The following is a 21,215-nucleotide window of genomic DNA, read 5'->3' as shown; positions in this document are numbered from 1 at the left end:
GATCTCTGTTTTGAAGATAAAGCCATAGGATTTGATGATGGATTTCAATATCTTTTATTCTTGATCTGACTAGATTTTTCCATTTATTCATCATCAATCCATCAAAGGTTTGTAGTTATACACCTGCAAAAGAAAGTTGATAACATTTTGACCTCTTAAATATTTATATCTTTACCTCTCCTTTGATAGGCTGACTGTATGTATGTAAGGAACAAATAATAAATTAAGTACTTCTTGGGATCAGTGTGCTACTTTGGCCACTTTAAAATTATGTCTGTTTCCATGCAGTCTGAACTGGTACTGTATATGCTGTTTTGCCTGCTGAACTGCAACTGCCACCATAAGAAATTGCTTTAATGTGCATTGATTTGTAAATAAATTGAGAAATCATGAAAGGTGGCCCGGTAAATGGGCAGAGTTCACAGAGAAGGAAACAGAAATGTCTGTAACTTCAAGTTACATTTTTAAAATCAGTTGCCTTCCTGTATATAAACAATCAGAAGATGTAATGACAGGAAAGAATCCTATTTCCAGCTGCAACAAAAGCAGATGAAATACCTAAGAATAAATTTAAGAAGAAATGGGCAAGATTAAGTTGAAGACAATTTTACAAGGCTACTGTGAAAACATAGAAGACTTGAACAGTTGAAAAAGCATACCTTGTTCTTGGATAGGAAAATTTAGTACTATAGAGGATAAGTTTTCACGAGGGTATTAAAGGATGTAAAAGAAAGCTACACATGTAAGTACACAGACAGTAGGAAAGTGTGTAATGCTAAAAGTGCAAGGTTGGTATTGATCGTTCTTTATCATAGGAAAAGCTAAATGCCCACCATTAGGAGTTTGTTTCAATTAATCTTGAGATACCCATAGAGTGGAGTGCTATGCACCCATTATAAAGGGTAGGGTGGCTTTATTTACTGATATGGAAAGACTTCAAATACATTGATGAGTTAAAAAATAAAACAAGATAACACATTTATAAGTGCATAGACTATTTCTGGAAGGATCACAAGAAATAAGTGATAGTAGTTGACTCTAGGGAATGAGACAGTGCAATTCTTTGTACATTTTTAATTTTATACCGTGAATTACCAATGTAAAAAATAATTATTTTAAAATACAGTTGATAGCTTAAATATGGAAGAAAAATTTAAAAATTTATTTAAAAAACCACCACACATACATAGTAATGCTAAACAGAGAATAAGGTCTCATAATCCTACGGCAGAGCAATGCCATTGACATAAGCATGAATAAGCACCATCCAGCAGTCTATAGATGTTTATGTGGTTCACTAGAAATGTGGTGTTTGGGCAAGTAAACACTGCCCCTGCCTTCCTAGCCTGACCTCATTCCAGAATAGTGAGTGTAACACCTCCGTAGGGGGTGGGGGACTAGAATGTCTTTCAGACTATAAATTTATTCCTTGGAGATTGATTATACCTGCCCTACTTGAAGATCACTTTTTATAATGAAAGAGGTTATTTATGGGCACTTGGTACTTGTGTGAATAGTGTGAAGGCAGGAAAAAAGGTTGAGTGCCTCTAATATAGAAAGTGATTGCTTTAAGAATATTGTGCCTATTCATCCATTTGGTCATTCATCCCATCAACAGCACAATAGAAAAACAGGCAGAGATTGCAGAGAAGGAAACAAATGTCTATAACTTATGCAAAGATGCTCAAGTTCACTTCATGCGAGCAATGCAGTGTCACTCTTAGTACTGGCAAAGGTCAGACACTTGGTAAGAGAAGGGAATGCAGAGGGAAGCAGCCTGGAGCCTCACACCGGATTGAGTGCATTTTGTTCGTCGGGCCTGGCTAGGATCTCACAACATCCCTGCGAAGTGCGCATTAGTGCTTTCTTAGCTCCCTCTGAGCTGGAAGCTGAGTGAGGAGTAGATGGGACCGCACCACATGCATTCTCTAGATTCCTCAGAGCTATGGAGCAGTGCTTGCTTTCCTTTGCCTTCCCACGTCTCTCTGTTTTTCTTCTTCTCTTTCTCATTTATTTCATCATTTATATTCATTAATCATTCACTAATAAGCTTTGTTTTATTTGTAGATTATTCAGTTAGCATACTGAGTTTATTATTTTCTCATTGTGGCAGTTCAGTGATGTATATATATGTAGTGTGTGTGGTGGGGGGCAGAGGGAGAGAGAGAGATGGAGAGAGACGCCCTCAGTTCAGTCGCTATCATTAGCTACAAGCAATAATGTAGTTGATACCTAATTGAACTTTAATGAATTGTTTGATAACTAGATGACTATTCCTGCTTTTCCGTCCCCTCGCCATGTTTGGAAACCCGTTCTCTCAACCTTGGCAGCTGAACTCCTTCGAGCAGCTGTGCATCAATTACACGAACGAGAAGCTGCAGCAGCTGTTCAACCACACCATGTTCATCCTGGAGCAGGAGGAGTACCAGCGTGAGGGCATTGAGTGGAACTTCATCGACTTCGGGCTCGACCTGCAGCCGTGCATTGACCTGATAGAGAGGCCTGTAAGTGTCTCCCTGCTGTTGGCTTTCAGAGCTGATGTGGGCGGTGCCTTGAGTTCTTCTTGGCATAATCTGATCCATGTTAATTACCTGTCTGCTCAGTGTTAATTTTCTAATCTACATTTTCTAGGAAGGTGACACTGTGATAAAATACCTATTGAAAAAGTAAGTAGCATGCCATTAAGACCCTTCTTTGGTCTCTTTTCATGCAGCCTTATCCCTTTGCCTGCGTGTGTGAGTACATTGGCTCATGTACCCGGTCTTCCCAGACTGCAGGTGCCACGATGGTGATGGCAGTCACGTTTACCTCCAACCCTCTGCACCTGGGAAGGTGGAGGGCTCCACCTGACTTGCCTCCGTAGGCAATACAGGGCACTTCATTTGGCCAAAACTGAGACATGGCATGTAAATCTATTTTTCAGATAACTAAAGTTTATCCTTATAAGTACAAGGATATTTTTATTCTGACAGATTTTTTTAATTAGAGATTTTTATTTTTAAGGTTGAGGCAGGTATATTTTTATAGCAATCGTAGACCATTTTCTTTTGGTTCTGTGTCATGTAGAAATATATGGAACATGTATAACTCTCGGATGAAACTGTATGATCCCCAATGAATGTTGATGATTGGGCTGTGTATCCCCTGGAAGCTACAACAAGGTAGTAGCTTTGCTTATTTTACTTTGCCAACTGCCAAAACATAGGAAAACGAAAGCATAATTCAGCACTGATACCAGTAATTTGGGTCAAGGTCCGATGCTGGTTCAGTAGGTGTGTTCCCACGAGGTGTGTTCTGTGCGGTGCTCTGGGCTGTGGAGCAGTTCTCCTTGTGCTGTTCAGCCTGCACCCGTGTTCTCGTGCCTGAGGGGTTGGAGGACTAATGCCTAAGCCTGGATGCTCAGTACCTGGTTCCGAACGAGGGACAGGAGCCTAGAGGACACTCACCCTGTTAGAGATGTACTTGTCGCACATTAGAAGTTTGGGTTTAAGGGAAATAACATCGTTTTCATTTGGCTCATACGTGAGAGATCATTTTACTTTCAAGACACTGCAGCCGCTTTTTTGGGGCAGAACTCTCAAATTACCGCACTTGGGAGGACTCTGCTCTGTGTACCCTACAGCATTGTTTAGGAGTAACATCGAAGGCATACTCGTAGTAACTTCCAGTGTCCACACGGACATGTGAATCTATTTCCTTACAGCTTTACTGCCCAAAAAATTGTTTGGGAATGTATATAAATAAGGGAATAGAATATTTTATATTGGTATTATCAGCGATCATATGATTTGAGATGCTCACTTATATGTAGCTGTAACACTGGAAGCTCTATGTTTTAAGAAAGTATTACCTATTACCTATGTATCTGCACTTTCAGTTGTTTTGTTCACTATTATTAGATTAGGATAAGATCAAGGCCACAAAATTTTATTAACTCCTCTATTACAGCCTGGAAATAAAAAGAATGGGGTGCCGTGGGGATGTGGGGAGTAGATAGTATGGCCCTGGTCCTAGGGGACCTCATCTTAAAGCCAGAGAACAGAACAAAACATGATGGTAGTTCACTGGTTAGTGGTTCCTGGTCAGTGATTCTCTGAATTTGGAGATGGTAAAGACCAGGACGGCAATGGGAGAGCGTTCCAGGGCCACATTCCAGAAATTGGGAGGATAGTGGGATTTTAGGAAAATTTTCCAGTCAGGGTGTTCAGAAGCTATTGGCGTGGGGAGGATATGCCAGCTTTGTCTAGATACTTAAGGACAGTGAGCAGAATGAATTCTTCCTTTTTTCCTCACTCCTTCCCTGCTCACTCCCTCAACCCCTTCCTTCCTTCCTGCTTTACTTCTTTCCTCCTATACTTTTTGTACTGCATCTCTAGGCTCCTCCCCAAGAGACTTTAGAATGTACCTTTTTATTTCTTGCCTGACTGGTCCCAACTTAAAGGAAAGGCAGCTCAGAAAAGGGAGGGAGGGAGTTTAGAATTTAATGCTGACTCACTCTTTAAGTCCATTGTTCTTTAGGATTACCTTATTCCACTTATCCATAGAAACATAAAGATTTTATAAGTAGGAAATTTAACTATGGCATGTACAATATGGGATAATGATGCTATTGATGGTTCTTTCAAAATGGAGAGTGAGAACATTTTCCAGAAGGAAAATAAATACCTCGAAAGCTACGGCCCAGTTTTTGCCTCCTCTCTCACAAACCCAGCCCCGCCCAGCCTGGGGTGGGGGTGGAGGGTGAAGGGGTGGCAGTGGGTGACCCTCTAAGTTCAGAAAGCTGCTTACAAACCCTTGAGAGTGCCTCTGGCCTTAGGCAGGAAATAGTCTCTCATACTTACAGCTCCAATTAAAAGAAGTGTTAACAGTGAACTTGACATTGAAGGGTGACGCAGGAAAAATAACAAGGAGACACCATAATGGATATTCATAATTATGCTGTCACTGAGTCATTTAGAAAAGATTAAATTATATTTGGGATCCTATTTCAGAAGTTAGAGATCCCAGTCGCTTTGATCATAGCCTTTTCTTAGCTGCTCTTTCATGTAGTTCTTTCAGGGGGAGGACACGGACTTAGCAGCGTGGAGGGAGGGCTCAGTGCTGGGCTCACTTCAGAGCGGTCTCAGCTTCTACTGCCACCTGCCCCTGACCATGTTGTTATAGTATTTCACTTACATTTAACTATAACCTCTAGTTACTCTTTAAGCAATATTTGTACACAGCCCTCTCTTCCCCAGTAAATAGAAAGGCCTTGTGAGTTGAAGAAAACTGATCTTAGAGATTTATTCAGAAAACTGATAGGCGGCCCTGGAATTGAGACATTCAATCTTGTATCACAAGTTGCTGTATTTGCAGAGTGGCAATGAATGCTGATCCAGAAGCTATAAAATAGATCACTGAGAATCCCACCTTCCTCCCAAGAAAGAAGTCAGTCCACTGAATTTTGAGCTCCCAGAGAATGGCAAGCTGTAGGCACAGACCCTAAAATTCACTCTTTTAAAGTATACAATTCAGTGGGTTTCAGTATATTCACAAAGTTGTATAACCAGTACCATCATCTGATTCCACATGTTCATCATCCCTGAACGAAACTCTGTCCCGTTAGCAGGTGCTCCCTGCTCCCCTTCCCAGTCCCTGGCCACACTAACCTACTTTGTTTCTATGTCTTTTTTCAGGGAATTACTTGTATGAAATAAAACAGGCTCTCAAATGTTTGTTGAAACAAATATATAAAGTAACTGGTAAATTATTTCATCACCTTCCATATACTCTACTTAATAATAGTTTAAAATATTTCACCAAGTGTGAAGCAGTACATTTTATTTAGTTGTTACTTAACCAGAAAAATGATTAGGATATAAAATGTCTGAAGCATTCCACCTGGTGGGGGGTTTTGAATAATTTATCCATCCAGTCATTGACTATGAACATTCAGTTTCATCTCTCCACCTCCTCACTAGGGTGGGGGTGGGGTCTTTTATTTGCTGCGTTTGGGGACTATCTACTTGGAATTAGTTTACCTACAGTTTATACGTGTATGTTTATGAGATAAGTGACTCACCCATTGTCTCACCTGTACTTACTTAGCACTTGGAGACCTGGGTGCTTGGAGCATGGATTTGGTCTGGACCAGTGGTCGGCAAACTCATTAGTCAACAGAGCCAAATATCAACAGTACAACGACTGAAATTTCTTTTGAGAGCCAAATTTTTTAAACTTAAACCTATTCTAATGCCACTTCTTCAAAATAGACTCACCCAGGCCGTGGTATTTTGTGGAAAAGCCACACTCAAGGAGCCAAAGAGCCGCATGTGGTTTGCGAGCCGCAGTTTGCCAACCATGGATCTGGACATTGCCTTCTAGCTCAGCAGTTGGTGTCCATAGATCTGGATCAGACCCAGTGGGTATTACATGCAAACTCGCCATTCTCATTGCCTCTTGTTATCAGGCCAACCCTCCTGGTGTGCTTGCCCTTTTGGATGAAGAGTGCTGGTTCCCGAAAGCCACAGATAAAACCTTTGTTGAAAAACTAGTTCAAGAGCAAGGTTCCCACTCCAAGTTTCAGAAACCTCGGCAGCTGAAAGACAAAGCTGACTTTTGCATCATACACTATGCAGGGAAGGTAAGAGCTGGAGAGCTGGATTAAAAGTACTGTGTGAAACTTTGCTACATTGATGGAGTTTATAAGAAATGTGCTGATAAACATTTGTAAATCCTTAAATATAGTATACATTACAGTTGATTGCCTTTAAGACAATCCACTTCTTAGGTTGCTCTGTGAACATCCGTGAGTAAGGCTAACTGTTCCTTGGTTTTGTTTGTTTTTCCATCTCGCCTCGTTTGGCTCCGGGGCGGGCCAGGTGGACTACAAGGCGGACGAGTGGCTGATGAAGAACATGGACCCCCTGAACGACAACGTGGCCACGCTGCTGCACCAGTCCTCGGACAGATTTGTGGCCGAGCTCTGGAAGGATGGTAAGCATGCCTTGCATTTGTAACTCAGGTTGGCCAGAGTCGTTTACGATGAAGGATTGCATATGGTTCTCTTACATATCTGTGTGCACATGTATTTTACTATAACCCTCTTTCCCTAGAGCAGGGCTGCCATTACCTCGGGATTTACCCACTTTGAGAATACTCGGGTAACAAGACATCTGCCCTCTTGGTCAGATGCTGTGGGGAGTGTGGGAACCTTCTAGGCTCAGAGCCAGAAAGAACTACATATGCCTCGGGCCACCCTGGCCTAGTTCGATTGTAATCCAAGGGTTTGGGGACATACAACCTGAGAAGCCCTGTGCATTTTCTCTGCCGCACGCAGGTCATGCGTCCTAGCCACTGCCAGCCACACACACACACACACACACACACACACACGCACGCACGCACTATGGCTGGTGAACACAGTCAGATGCCCTGTGTGTAGACCAGTTTCTGTTCCCATCAGTCCTCAGAGTGCTTTTCTTTACATGAGCCTCAGGGAAGGTCTTGGTAATGTTGTGTCATAGACTAGAAGGTGTGCTGGTACCAGTACATCTCTGTGTGCCTGTGCATAGTGGGCACCAGTATCTTTTGGAGCTTAGCTCTCCCTGCTGCATCTCATCCTGACTGTGTCCCATCTCTTTGCTTGGCCTCAGGTCATGCAGGACCTTAGCCCTGGACCTGCCCCTGGCTAGGCCTTGACCCTGAGGCCGTCCTGTTCAGGAACCTGGCTCACCTCTGCTTTTCCTGTAGCAAATCAAGAGCTTGTGGTGCTGTCTTCTCAGAGGCAGAGAGAAAGAAACAGAAAGAAGGGTTTAGGCAGTTTGGGCAAAAGGAAAGAGGTGGGAAGAGAAGAGTGAATGCAGAGAAAGTGAGCAGGGGAAGATAACCGTGTCAAAGGTGATCTATTCAGGAATGATCACGCACATCCGCCCGAGATGTGAGGAGCCCACAGGTAGGCGCGCTGTACACATCATGCATGTGTCCTGGGACAGACAGTGCCCGGGACTGTGTAAAAGGAGAGACTTAGAAAACAGATTAGGTTCCCAGCGTGTAATACGGAAGCTTTTGATCTTTATGCCTTTGGATGAAAGTCTTCAACTGATGCTGCGTGTTCCCTGGTGCTGGCTGTGACTGGTCAGCCATGGGTGCTGCATGAGGGCTGAGAGCAGAGACTAACATGGTATTCACAATGCCATTGTTGAGGGACTCCCTAGCCTGCTGCTGTGAAAGGTTAGATGGAATATGAGGAACTGGAACCGGGTCTGTGAGCTCCAGTTGTGATAAACAGCATGTCCACGGTGCTAGGACACCCAGCTAGAACTGGGGAGCTGGAACTGCACGTGGGAAATGTCGCAGAGAGAAGAGAGGAGCAGTGCTGCCAGCCTGAACACTTGTGTTCTGTTAGCAATCAGTTCCGCTCTGACTGTACTGGGCTCGACATGGGCTAGCGTCCCGTGGCCCCTCCTCCTGGCCCTCCTCAGGTCTCAGTGCACAGGAACAGGGTGGGATGTGTAGGTGGAGGTCTGAGAACCAGACGAATCTGGTGAGTGCTGTGTGAAGGGGGCAAGATGAGCTTGTAGCAATGTACAGCAGAGGAAGGGACCTCCTTTTTCTTGGGGTTCTAAGGTAAAATGCCATGAAGGAGAAGGCAGTTTTCCTTGTACTTGAAGGAGAATGATTTGTTGAACAAATAAGGAAAACTGACGTTTACCGAATAGTGACTAAGTGCCAGGCAGTTCTCAGCACTAATATGTGAGCACCCGTGTCATGATCAGGCCTTAAACATTGAGTGTGAGTAGGTTTGCGTGAGCTAGCTCACCAGGGGAGTGGAGCATTTCAGAAGTGAAGTTGGCATGGGAGAAGGGGCCGAACAGGTGGAGTGAGTGATTAGAGGATGGAAGTGAGGGAATCACAGCTCAGGACGTGTGGTGCCTTTGGGCGTTAGAGTGGGGCTGGGGCGAAGGGTGCAGGTGGGGAACAAGGCCAGGTCACAAGCTGAGAGCAGACCATGGAGAGGCCTGATTGCCGGTCTCTGTGGACTTGACTCCACTAAATAAGTAGCTTCTGTAGGTTGTGAGCCAGAGCAGGTGAGACGTGTGGACTGAAGAAGTAAAACGCCGTGTTTGCCTGGTGGGATTGGTGGGAAAGAACCTCGAAGTGGGCATGGAATGAGCAGGAAGAAAGGAACAGAGGAAACTGGCATTTTTACTACTGAAGCCTCAAAATCCGATTTTCTCTTCATTTTGGATGAGAAGAGAAGAATGTGTTTGGGAATTAACACAGTAGTAAAGAAAGTGGGTCCTGAGTTACATACTGGTTCTGAGATTGTGAACCACTTTGACTCTTATTTTGTAGTTCCTTAACCGAAAATGATATTGTGGGGAACACCTAGTGAGCACCTAACCATTCATATAACACATGCACATGTGTAATGGTGTGCACCATGGTTATCATCCGGGAGAGTCTTGGGGAATGAGGAAAGATGCGGCCCTGCCCCAGGAGCTGGTAACCCAGTGGGAGACTCAGGATATGCAGATGCAGCATAGGACAGAGCCAGCCTGTCTTGGCCCCCAGTTTCCTTGGCTTCCTCCTCCCACTTCCTTCTGTAACATCTTGTCTCGCCTCCCAGATGTGGGAGAGCTTTTGGCAGCAGTGGGTCAGAAGTTGCAAGAAAATAAGGTTTGGCCAGCAAGGGTAGAGGTGGGGGCTCAGTGATCCATGTCACAGGTGATGTGCCTTGTGGGCAGGGCTGTGTCTGGAGCGTGCTCCCCTGCCCCCCCCCCCCCATTTTTTTAATCCTCACCCATGGATATTTTTTCCATTGCTTTTTATTTTTATTTTTTTGGAGAGAGTAGAAGGGGGAGAGAGAGAGAAGCATAGACTCGAGAGAGACACAGTGATTGATTGCCTCCCGTACACGCCCCAACCAGGGCTGGTGATTGAACCTGCAACCAAGGTACATGCCCCTGACCAGGGGATGGAACCTGCGGCCCATAGTTCACAGGCTGGTGCTCTAACCACATAGCACCAACGGCCAGGGCTCCCCTGCCTTTTTGTGCTTCCATAGCCACGGATAACTTACTAGGTTCCAGAAACGCTGAGAGAAAACGCTTGCAGCCTTGCTGAGCTCCTTCAGTCCTGGCCCCAGCCCTGTGCTTCTGGACTTAGTCCACAGCTCGGACCCTTGCCTTTCTGCACATTGGCGCTTGGGCGCACGTGTGGTCCCTTTTGTCAGAGTGGGCTGCTGACAGTCTCACCTGCCCTGGATCTGACTCGGCTGTGCTGGCGTCTGCTCTGGAATACTCCCCGTGTCTGCTGTTCTCATGATGCTGCTGTAGGAAGGCCTGTTGTCCATCAGCGTAGTGGACAGTTATTCAGTGTGATCTGAGATCCAGAGGTCGCCCACTGTCCGGGGAGCGGCAGGACTGAGTTTCATCCAGAAAGTCAGGGCAGGCACAGGAGTTGGAGGAGGGTCTGCTAAGGTGAAGAATTCGTGGCTGCTCACTCTGGGTATAGAGATCTCTTGGGATAAGGGTAGCTTTTTCTCCAGGAAAAGAAAAGGACCCTGGAAAAACATGTATTTTTCTATTTTTTTTTTCTATTTTTACAACCACATAAAAGCAAAAGCAGAAAAATAATAAGTGGGCCACAAATGTATGACTATGTGTTGTATGAATATAGTTTGCCTGTGAAGGTGCAATATTTTTACTATAAAACACTATGTATTAAAATAGACTTTGTGTTAGGGTTTTAAAGAGTTTCTCAAGGCCAAACCAGGAGAAATAAGATTTTTGGTGGCAGCCCTGCCCTAGAGACTCATAGTGCCCTACTTTCTGCTATGAGATTGTTTTGGGATCTGTCTCCCAGCTGCATGGGACTTCTCAACACTTCGGGGGGCTTATAGACCAAAAAAAACAAACCACTAAATATTGCATTTCTTATGTAAATGTGCCTCGGGATATCAAGTGTCTTCTTATGATTTGAAGTTATTTTTAACATTTTGCTAAACAGAACTTGAATTTTGTTTTCCTTAATGGTAATTACCTATGTATTAGTAATTTGTATTTGAAGTAAATTATATTTCAAGAATCTGTATTGAAAGTAAAATTGCACAGCAGTGTAAATTTTTGACAGTAAAAGTTACTAATGCGTACATTTATCAGAGTGTAACTTACTGCACCTTGTCCTAATTAGCTAATTGCAAGGTGATTTTATGAAGGACAACTGGAGTAGTACCTTATTACTCTTAACATTTCATCCTGCATTTATGTGGGGTGGTCATTTAACACTGGTGTGATAAAATGCTCACACCTGGAGTGGGGAATATGCATTTTCATTCAGATTAAGTCTATTTTATAAAGAACTTGGTCCAAATGTGCAGATTCTCTAACGAGTAATGTTTGCATGGGATCTTCCCTGGACTAGCGACTTTCGTACCCGATTTCAAAGTTTACTTGTGATGTCGAATGTCTTTCACACTAACTGAAGTGTTTGTGTATTTGCTCTTCTGTCCTGTTTTTGCTGTTTCTCTGCTTTAGAGATTCAGAATATTCAGAGAGCTTCTTTCTATGACAGTGTTTCTGGTCTTCATGAGCCACCAGGTGAATGTATAAAGCCTGTAGGTCTTCCAAAACAGAAGGGTCCTAAGCCCACAGGAAGAACTTGCGGGGGGGCTGGCAGGGCGGCCGGGCGGGCAGGGTAGATGGGATGCGGCTGGTTTCTGTTTTTGTTTCGCTCATAGACCTGCATGAACCTTTCATTTCATGCTCAGTTTTATTCTACTTCAAGGCAACTGTTTGAGTGCATAAATAATCCAATTGCTACTGCCTACACATTGCTTCTTATTTTATGCATAGCACTTGCAGCACTGCATATAAAAGGTATGTCACTACCTTTTCCAGTAGTGCCGTTTTGATACACAGTCCTCCAAGGGAATGGTTAGGAATTGATCTACTAGTAATGTCTTCTTTGTCTTTGAGTTACCATTAAATTTCAACTCTAAGAAATTCCAAAGAGGAGTCTTTTCTTTAAGTCATTAACATTTTATGAACAAATAAGTGCATATTTATCTCACAGGTGTTGGTCTCATCGTTATACCTCTTGTTTGGAATTTATGTGCACAGCTAGCTACTTGGCTTTTTCTTTTGAACTGGAGATAGTGAAACTGTCTACAAGGCTTGATATTTGCAAGGTGAGACTAAGATAGAGCGGATTGGTGGTAGAATTTGTACAACGAACGTGAAATTGAGCTCCAGATCGGCCTTGTGGTCTGAATCCTTTAGCCCTGTTTTAAAATACAGCCTAACCATGCTAGAGGTCCCCCAGAAGCACAATATAAAATGAATATTACCCACCCTTCCAGTTATTTAGTGATGTTATCATGTAGTGAAATTAAAAAATATAGTCAAATTCATCTTATAAAATTTCCTTTATACTTTTTGGAACATGATAATGCTGAGATCTATACCCAAAAGGTTTTTAAAAACTATGTTGAAGGAATGTGCCCGTTTTCATCCAAGTCCAGATTCCTGCCATCAATTCTAGTTCATGAAAAAAGTAGATTGCAATCTTTAGGGGCTGGGGCAGGAGGGGAGATCATGCCAAAGATTATTCCATGAGTTGGAATGGATATTCCACAGAACTGCAGAGGAAGAAGTCTTCCGTCATCCTTGGCCTTGGCGGGTACTGACCAAGTTGAGGACGTGGGGGGAGGAAGAGAGCCAGGAGGTAGTTGTAAGCTGTGGCCTGCCTGAGACTTGTGCTTTGTTAACAGGTTAGTGCTTGATCTTCTGGACTTCCTCCCAAAATTAGAGTGCCCTCTTTAAATCGATCTCCTTTCATCTTGGGGATTCCTAATGTTTAAAGAGAATTCCAGGTGTGAGCTCTTTGAGAGCTGGGGCAGTGCCTGTCTGTGCTCACTGTCGTTTCCCCAGCACTTGGCACAAAGTAGGCACACCATCAGTAAGTCCTTGAGGGAGGGGATTGGTGGGTGCGTGGGAATTCCACACCCCCTTGTCATGCGCAGCAGCTTTGCCTAGCGTGCCCGCTGGGGCCTCTCCTCCCCTACAGTGTACATGCTCTTGTACACCAGGTGTTTTCTGTCCCAACAGGACAAGGATAGAGCCACTCTTAGCTGGCATCATTCTGGCGGGGAGTAAGCTCGTTCACCTCCCCACATTCTCACCTTGGCACATTCTCACCTGAAATGTGCCGGTTCCGTCTCTCGCAAGGTGTCCTTTGGTTGAGTTACGGGCCCTGCATGTTAGACGCTGGACAGACATCCCTGGGGAAGCTCATTGATCAGCTGTCTCTCCTTAGAGGGCCTCCTTCCCCCACAGCTAATCATGGTCTTGAAGTTGTGTATCGTATTTCTACAGCAAAGCATTTTTCTCCTCAATCTGTGTTTATGGATTTGAACCCCCGGTAATAGGTTTGAAATGAAAATATGAGACTTTAGCATTTTCCATGATTTCTCAGAAGACAGTGATGACCGAGTTCCTAGGGATCCAAATTGTGATGGCCTCTGACATGATACCATGCATTGAGCATCTCTAAGAAACCACAAAGAATGCCAAAACCGGTTTGGCTCAGTGGATAGAGCGTCAGCCTGCGGACTGAAAGGTCCCAGGTTCGATTCCGGTCAAGGGCATGTAACTTGGTTGCGGGCACATCACCAGTAGGAGGTGTGCAAGAGGCAGCTGATCGATGTTTCTCTCTCATCGATGTTTCTGACTATCTATCCCTCTTCCTTCCTCTCTGTAAAAAATCAATAAAATATATTTTTTTTAAAAAAAGAAAGAAACCACAAAGAACATAATGTTAGGAAGATGGCATTATGGGGGTCCTAAAGACTTTTGAGGATGAAAATGAGAGCCTGGGATAAAAAGGTGTTTCCAGAAGCATCGGGGACCAGTGCAGAAGAGAGAGGAGCAGAACCCCTAGAGGCAAGATGAGGAGGCTATACAAATTTGTGCTACAAAGGACTGTTTTCTTCCAAATATGAGATATTTTGGAAGTCTAGACCTCTGAGATAACTAGTAATGGAAGATGCAAGCACAGTAAACCAGCAGAGAGGGATTGTAACCTCAAAGCTAGGCAGGGTTCTCAGATTCACAGGGTCTGTGACAGGGCCTCTGAGTTTAGTTCTGATCCTGGCTGTGCTGGAGGGACAGGATGAGCTCCCCCGCAGGTCGTACCTGCAGCCTCCAGAGTAGGACCAGCTCAGTTTCTCTGATCACTCGCAGGTGCTGGGTGGCAGCTGACATCTGAAAGGTGCCACCAGAGAAAATGTGAGAAGTACATGAAGCAAATTTTAATTATTGATAGAGAAGTCCCTCGCTCCTTTCAATCCTTCATAGAAGCAGGACTTGAAATACAGTAGCAGCAATTGAGACTGAGAACCCCAAGGAGAGGCTGGTCACTGCTATTGGAGGGCTTTCTCAGTGTCACAAACTCTTTGGGGTCTTCCTTCATCTTCTGATACCCACCGAGTTCTTACCTACCTCCTTGTAATTCAGGGAAAGGTTTTAATTTGGCCATGGTTCATACTAAGAAATGATGACGTTCTGACTTCCAAAACTTTGAACCAGTCTTCCTTTTTTTAATATATTTTTATTGATTTCAGAGAGGAAGGGAAAGGGGGAGAGAGAAACAGCAATGATGAGAGAGAATCATTGATCAGCTGCCTCCTGCACGTCCCCTACTGGGGATCGAGCCAGCAACCCAGGCACGTACCCTGACTGGGAATCGAACCATGACCTCCTGGTCCATATGTCAATGATCAACCACTGAGCCACGTGGGGCAAACCAGGTAGCATGACTGATAAAATGATAATTATGTAATCCCTTGTAGATTCTTATATCAGTTGGTCATAAATCTATTTTTAGTGCCATTTTAGGGACTGGTTTGGGCTGACAGGGTTTAGTGCTTATTTCAGTTGTCATCCTCTCAGGAGACGAAAGGTTTCATTGTTGCAGTGTAGTCTCCTTCGTGTTTTACCTGGAGTCGCAATAGGAGTTGGGAGCGCCAGGAGAAACAGCCTTTGGGTACTGCAGCTGGAGTTCCTGAGGTCAAATGGGGACAGTGATACTTAGTTCTCAGGGTTCTTGTATCATACGAGGCAACGTGAGCCTGCCCCTGGCACACGGGAAGTGCCCAGATACCTGGCGTCGGGCATTGCACTTGCCGCTGCCTCCGCAGCTGCTGCAGTTGCTGGTGCGCCCTTGTGCTGGTGCAGTTGGAATGGTGCAAAACAGAAGGTCAATTCGTGTCTACTCCTTGGCTGTTACTTAATGCAGGTCCACTTTTATTCCTGGTGCCCCGAGGCCAAGCTGGTCAGTAGCCCTGCTCTGCTGCCCAGTGCGATGAGTTAAGTGCACGGGCCCTGCCCAGGGGAGACACAGAGAAGTGCAGTAGGAGCTCTGCAGGATAAGTGGCTTCCTGTTTGCCCCGCAGCGTTGGCTTCTGCCGAGGGTGGGAAGTACAGAGGAGGCAGGTAGAGGAGGCAAATTCAAGTTCAGCTTACACTAGTGCCTGGGAGAAGTAGCAGTGCTGTCATCCTCTGCAGCACTGCCTGCCGTGTTCCTAAAAATTTCCAAATACTGTAAAATAACTGTTATGTAACCACTGTAAATTTGTTACTACTAGGGATATAAGAAGAAGTATATTATGAAGGTATACTAATTGATGTTAGGATCGTTGCTGAGAACTCATAGCAGTTACATATCTGTTTCTGAATTTGTTTTTAACTGTTAGTATCATTTTAGTGTACGTTAATGTAGAATTGTCTCAGTTTGTTTAAATGAGCATTGAGAACATGTACATGCCTAGCCCGAGGCATGTAACAGTGCCAGGTGCCCAAGGCCTTTTGCAGGAGTATCTGATGGGGTTCTTATTTATTACCATCTGGCTATTAAATAAACATTAAAATAAGTTTCTCCCCCTACTGTGGTTTTTAGCCGTATTAATTGCAGTGAGTTTCTAAAGCGCTGGCTTAAATAATTAAAATTAAATGTAGCGACACTAGTGCTTGGCCCATGCACAGATTTGAAGAAGTGAAAACCTCACATGCCTCCTGTCTCCTGAGGTTGTCCCCTAGAAGAAGGGCCGGTTAAGCGATCTGGCACTAGACAGTGTCATTCTTTTATCTTTAAAAAAGTTGTTCATGCAGTTTTATGAGATAGATGATTACAAATTACATTTTTCTTCTCTTAAACAATAAATATGCCCTTACAGATGGCAGCTCTGTGGAGCTCATCTCACTTCTCACTGTCCAAGTAAGCTTTTAGAGATTAATAAATTGTCTGTGAAAATACTTTGAAATCTTTTCAGGCTACTGGCAGCCAGCTGGTGAATTACAGTGCCCTCGACAGCCTAGCCAGGCTCTCCTGGCACCTCGGGGGGGAGAGTTTGTAGCAAGAGGATCAACGGAGCCCAGAAACCACAGGCTCTGCACATGGAGGTTTTGTTTCAGTAGCTGTGAAGGTGGAGCAAGATGCTCATTTCAGGGAGCTGCTAGAATCTTGTCTTTCTCATTTTCTGCCTTTCTCTGATTCCTGCTCTAACCATTTTCAACAAGAAAATGTCTTTGTAAAATAGAGTTTTTTATAGGTCTTGATTTTTTAGTAAAATTGTATTTTATTAGTGTGGCCCAAGTCATTTAATGCAGTTCCCGATGTGTCTCTCTTACAAGATAATTTTGTTCATTGGTGGAAGCTAACCCTGATTTTAAATTTTTGAATTAAGGAAAAAAGAGAACTGAAAGTCCAAAGCATGATAAATGTTTAGCTTTGGATTACCTTTATTAAAAATAAATTTGAAAACCAGTTTATTATGAGTGTTTTCAGGTTGTTATTGTCAAAGCAATTCCTGCTGGGAACAGCACTAAGACCACTGTCACGCGTGTGACGGGCAGCTCAGAGAACTGGGGGCCAGTGCGTGGGGTTCCCCGCACAGTGCACACTATGCCTCCTCTTTCCTTGTTTGAGGTGTTGTCTGAGCTGGTGGTCAGAGGGGTGCAGTGACAGCAGGAAAGGGCTCGCCGGGCACTGCGTGTTAGACACTGGACAGACGTCCCTGGGGAAGCTCAGCCCGCAAGGAGATACACAGAAGAGTGAGGTGTCCTGGGACCTGGCCTTGGTGAGTTGAAGCCTGGAGGAGGGATAGTCTATTTAGTCTGGAGGCAGGTAGAATCCGGAGCCTGAGAAGCACTAGGTAAGGAACTGCCAGGCTACAAGCAGGGGTATGCACTCTTGGCAGAGAGCAGGACGGAGACTCGAGGGCCTGCGTCTTTCAGAAAATGCACCCAGTCTGTGCAGTTGGAGCTTCGGCGTGTGGGGAAATGTCCAGGGAGGCTCCTTCATTGAGCACCTGAGTGTTTCATGGGCGCCTGTGGGGCAGGTCACACCACAGAGGGGACGCTGAGGCTGGAGGAGGTGGGTGGCTGGGCTCCAGATCACACCGCTCGGGGTGGGCAGTGCTGCTGCCTCTTGGAGCTGAGTTCCCATCACTGTTAAACGACTCTTTGGACCATATCCTATAAGCTGTAGGAGAAAGTAGATCTTAAATAGAGGGGTAAATAACTCGTTTAGTTTTATCTTTCAGAATTACTTGGTTTTATCTTTCAGAATTACTTGTTACTCATTACACATGGACAAAGGCATAGCAAGAACCTGTGTGGCAGGGGGCAAGGATACAGGGAGACTGGGGCCGAGGAAGGAACCAGTTAGGAGGTTGCAGAACCCAGGTGAGGGGGTAGAGCCCCAGCTAGGGCAGCGGAGAGGAGGGGATGGATGGAGGACATTTAAAAGTTTGGGGAGCAGCTGATGTGAGAGGAACGGAGTCTGACTCCTGGTTTCTGGCTTGAGTAAGGGTGTTCACATCTGCGGAGGAAACATAGGAGGGACAGGGTAGCAGCGGGGGCAGAGAATGTGCTCGAGTTTAGGATATTGACCTCTGCCCCTCCTTCCGCTCATTCTCCTAATCCAGCTCTTCCTCCCCAGCGCCGTGGGGTTTGCTCCCCGGCCCTCGTCTCTTCTCATCCCCCCTCAGATGGTTCGTCCAGTCTCATAACTAAACACTGTAAGTCAGCAACTCCCAGCTTTACCTCGCTGGTCCAGACCTCTCTCAGCTGCAGACGGGGATGTCCACTCAACTTCTCATCTCCACCCTAATGTCCCACAGGCATCCCAACTTACACAGAGTTTGGACCCCATCTTCCTACCCACAAAACCCACCTCTCCCCCATCTTCCCAATGGCACCACAAGCCACTCAGTTCTCAAGCCAAACTCCTAGGAGTTATTCTTGACATACCCCTTTCCCTTATTTTCTGTCAAGTTAATCATTAAAGCAAGTCAAGTCTCCCACCAAAATATGTCCTGAATTTCCCTCCTCTGTCCATCTCCTCTAAGTCTCACAAGTTGAAGCTGCTGTCTTCTTTCTTAGAACTTGGACCCTACAGTGACCCCCTGTCTGGTCTCCCCGGCCTCCTCCCCAACCATTCTACACACAGTTGCCAGAGGGAGTGTCCCTCATGCTGCTTCACTGGCACTAGCTTCTCGCACTTCTTCCTGCCCCTGGTGCTTTGCACACGCTGTTACCCCCTCTGGAATATTCTCTCTACTGGCTCGTTCTTTCCTCTTGACAGTAAGTGTAGTTTCTCCAGAGAGATCTCTAACCACCCCTCTCTCTCATAGCATCTTGTTCTTTTTGTCAATGCATCTCTCACTTTGTAGTTGTGTTTTTTTAATTTCATTTATTCACTGACATCTGTGCATCAAGCTTGTTATGTCAGACATCATGCTAGGTGCAAGGGGTGCAGCGTGAGTAAAAGCACACATGACAGGCACTTAGCAAGGATGTGTGGAAGGCAGAGGGGCCTCTGTGACTTCTGGATGGAGAGGTGAATATAGGTGTTTGGCGAGTGATGCTGGGGAGTCGGGTACAGGTCATTCAAGTCACAAATGAGATCACCCGGGATGAGGCTATGGCTTGGGAAAAGCAGGTCAGACAGTGTGTGCCTGGACTCGCATCCGGCCTTATCCTAGAAAGGCTTTCAGGGGTGTTGGGTTTGGACCCCTGTGAGTGCCCTGGTATACAGGAAAGGCAAAGGAGAAGTCATCGGGGAGACTGGAGTAGCTAGAGAGGTTGATGGAGGTCAAGGAGAAGATGGGGTTCATAAAAGAATCCAGGAGTGACGAGAGTTTTTAGGATGCCGCTCTGTGGTCAATAGAAAAATATATCAGGGTCAAGTAAAATAGACGCGGGATGGTCTGCTCTTAATTAACACTTGACCGGTGGTTGCCTGAGTGTCAGGTGGAGGGAGGAGGGCAGGCTACCAGCCAGGATGCTGGACAGCGGGAAATGAGAGGAGAGGATGCAGAGGGATCCACGGATGAACTACTCTGGAAAGAAGCTTGGCTCTGAGGAGACAGAGAAGTGGGCGGGCGCGGGTTAGAGGAAGCTCATTGCTTCGTGGCATATGCAGGGATGGGGTTTGGTGGGAGTTTTGCTGGAGCAAGTAGAGGGACAGGTTGAAGGCCAGGGAAGAAAGGTGGTCTCTGAGATGGATGGTAGACAGAGTCCTGAGCACAAGCAGGAAGCTTAGATCTGAATCCCTGAGTCTGGTGGCTTCGCTAGGAGAAATGGTACTGCATTTTATAGGCATGGGCCTGGAAATCGATCTGACCTCAGCCCCCTTCTCTCCACTTCCATTTAAGACATGTGTGACTTGAAAAGTTGCCTTACCTCCTGGGTCATGGTTTTCTCTTCTGCACAAAGGTCATTGAGATCTTGAGGTCCCCAAATACCTTCTATTCTGGGGAACGAATGAAAGAATGCAGGTGGCTGTTTGATTGACAAGGGCATTAACAGGGCAATTCAATCGATATTTTGATTAAAAGATTTCAGTAGTGTTTCATTCATGTAACAGTTTTTTCAAATGAGAGCGTATTATGCACCAAATGTGGATGGTGCCCTGTGTTGGACTTCTGTTTAGAATCCCATCATTTGAGGTGTTAGGTCTGTGTGGACAATGTGAAACATCAGCTGAAGGATCTGAGGAGTTTAACCATCATTAAGCGTAGCTTAGGCGCTGATTCTTCTTAGGAGGCCCCTTCCAAATTTGTGTTCTTGCCCTCTAATAAGTTTATTCACGCTTTGAGGAGAGAGCTGAAGTATACTCACTCCCACAAATCTGAACTAATGCAATCTCTCCCTGCAACTTGAATGATTTTTTTACTAAAATCCTAATGACTGATAAGAGATGGCTCTGGTCCCTAGTTCCCAAGCCATATTCATTAAGTGGATTTGCTTTGTACAGTCTTATATTTTTACTTATATCTTTATATGCCTTTCCTGTTTTGAGACTTGTCATAGTATCCATTTGTGTATCAATAATGCCAGCCAATGATCTCTCATTTACCAAATAATTGTGTATGTAACAGGCAAATGTTATCAAAGGCAGTGAGTCCCTGAAAGTAGCGCAGCGGAAGGCATCTGCTGGTATGTGGTCTGAAGCTGTCAGAGCTACACTACCCGCCCTTGAAATGTGTGGCTGTTGGTCCCACGGCTTGTGCAGTGTCTCCGTATGCTGACTGCCTCCCTAGATGGCATCTCTTCTCATCTGTCCACAAGCTTGTGCTGCTGCACTATCACTGTGTCTTGTCTTCCCTGCTGGAGGGTTGGGTTTGACTCGTCCTCTTCCTTTTTATTTTCACCAGTGGATCGTATTGTGGGCCTGGATCAAGTTACTGGTATGACTGAGACAGCTTTTGGCTCTGCCTATAAAACCAAAAAGGGCATGTTTCGTACCGTTGGCCAACTCTACAAAGAGTCTCTCACCAAGCTGATGGCGACTCTCCGCAACACCAACCCTAACTTCGTTCGCTGCATCATTCCAAATCACGAGAAGCGGGTATGTGTCCAGAAACACGTGCTGGGATCTAACACTGAACTAGGTCACGTTAGAGCGGTTCAAAGATAACACTCTCCTTTGCTGATCAGGCTGGGAAACTGGACCCGCACCTCGTGCTGGACCAGCTTCGCTGCAACGGTGTCCTGGAAGGCATCCGAATCTGTCGCCAGGGCTTCCCCAACCGGATCGTGTTCCAGGAGTTCCGGCAAAGGTACTGGACTGCGCATTCTCACCTTTTTCCACATGCATCAAAGCATGAGGTTGTGATGCATTCTTTTCCTGGTCCCTGGAGAGTTTCCGATTTCTCCGCATGTAGGAAA

General features: G+C 45.2%; 1 protein-coding gene across 4 annotated transcripts in view; it reads left to right on the top strand.

Annotated features, from left to right (window-relative positions):
- Positions 1-21,215, top strand: part of MYH10 (myosin heavy chain 10) — a 141,407-nt gene that overhangs the window by 82,155 nt on the left and 38,037 nt on the right. For 2 of the 4 annotated variants that reach the window (XM_080678790.1, XM_080678789.1), the window contains 6 exons: positions 2,331-2,504; positions 6,449-6,622; positions 6,861-6,975; positions 11,520-11,582; positions 20,702-20,895; positions 20,985-21,106. In XM_080678790.1, the coding sequence (XP_080534916.1) occupies positions 2,331-2,504; positions 6,449-6,622; positions 6,861-6,975; positions 11,520-11,582; positions 20,702-20,895; positions 20,985-21,106 (842 nt within the window). The remainder of the gene's footprint in view (positions 1-2,330; positions 2,505-6,448; positions 6,623-6,860; positions 6,976-11,519; positions 11,583-20,701; positions 20,896-20,984; positions 21,107-21,215) is intronic. The other 2 variants (XM_080678792.1, XM_080678791.1) reach the window with 1 other exon arrangement.

The sequence above is a fragment of the Plecotus auritus genome (assembly GCF_963455305.1).
Source record: "Plecotus auritus genome assembly, chromosome: 7".
NCBI classification, from domain to species: Eukaryota; Metazoa; Chordata; class Mammalia; order Chiroptera; family Vespertilionidae; genus Plecotus; species Plecotus auritus.
Note: the sequence above shows the minus strand (reverse complement) of the source record. Positions and strands in the feature narration are given on the sequence as shown.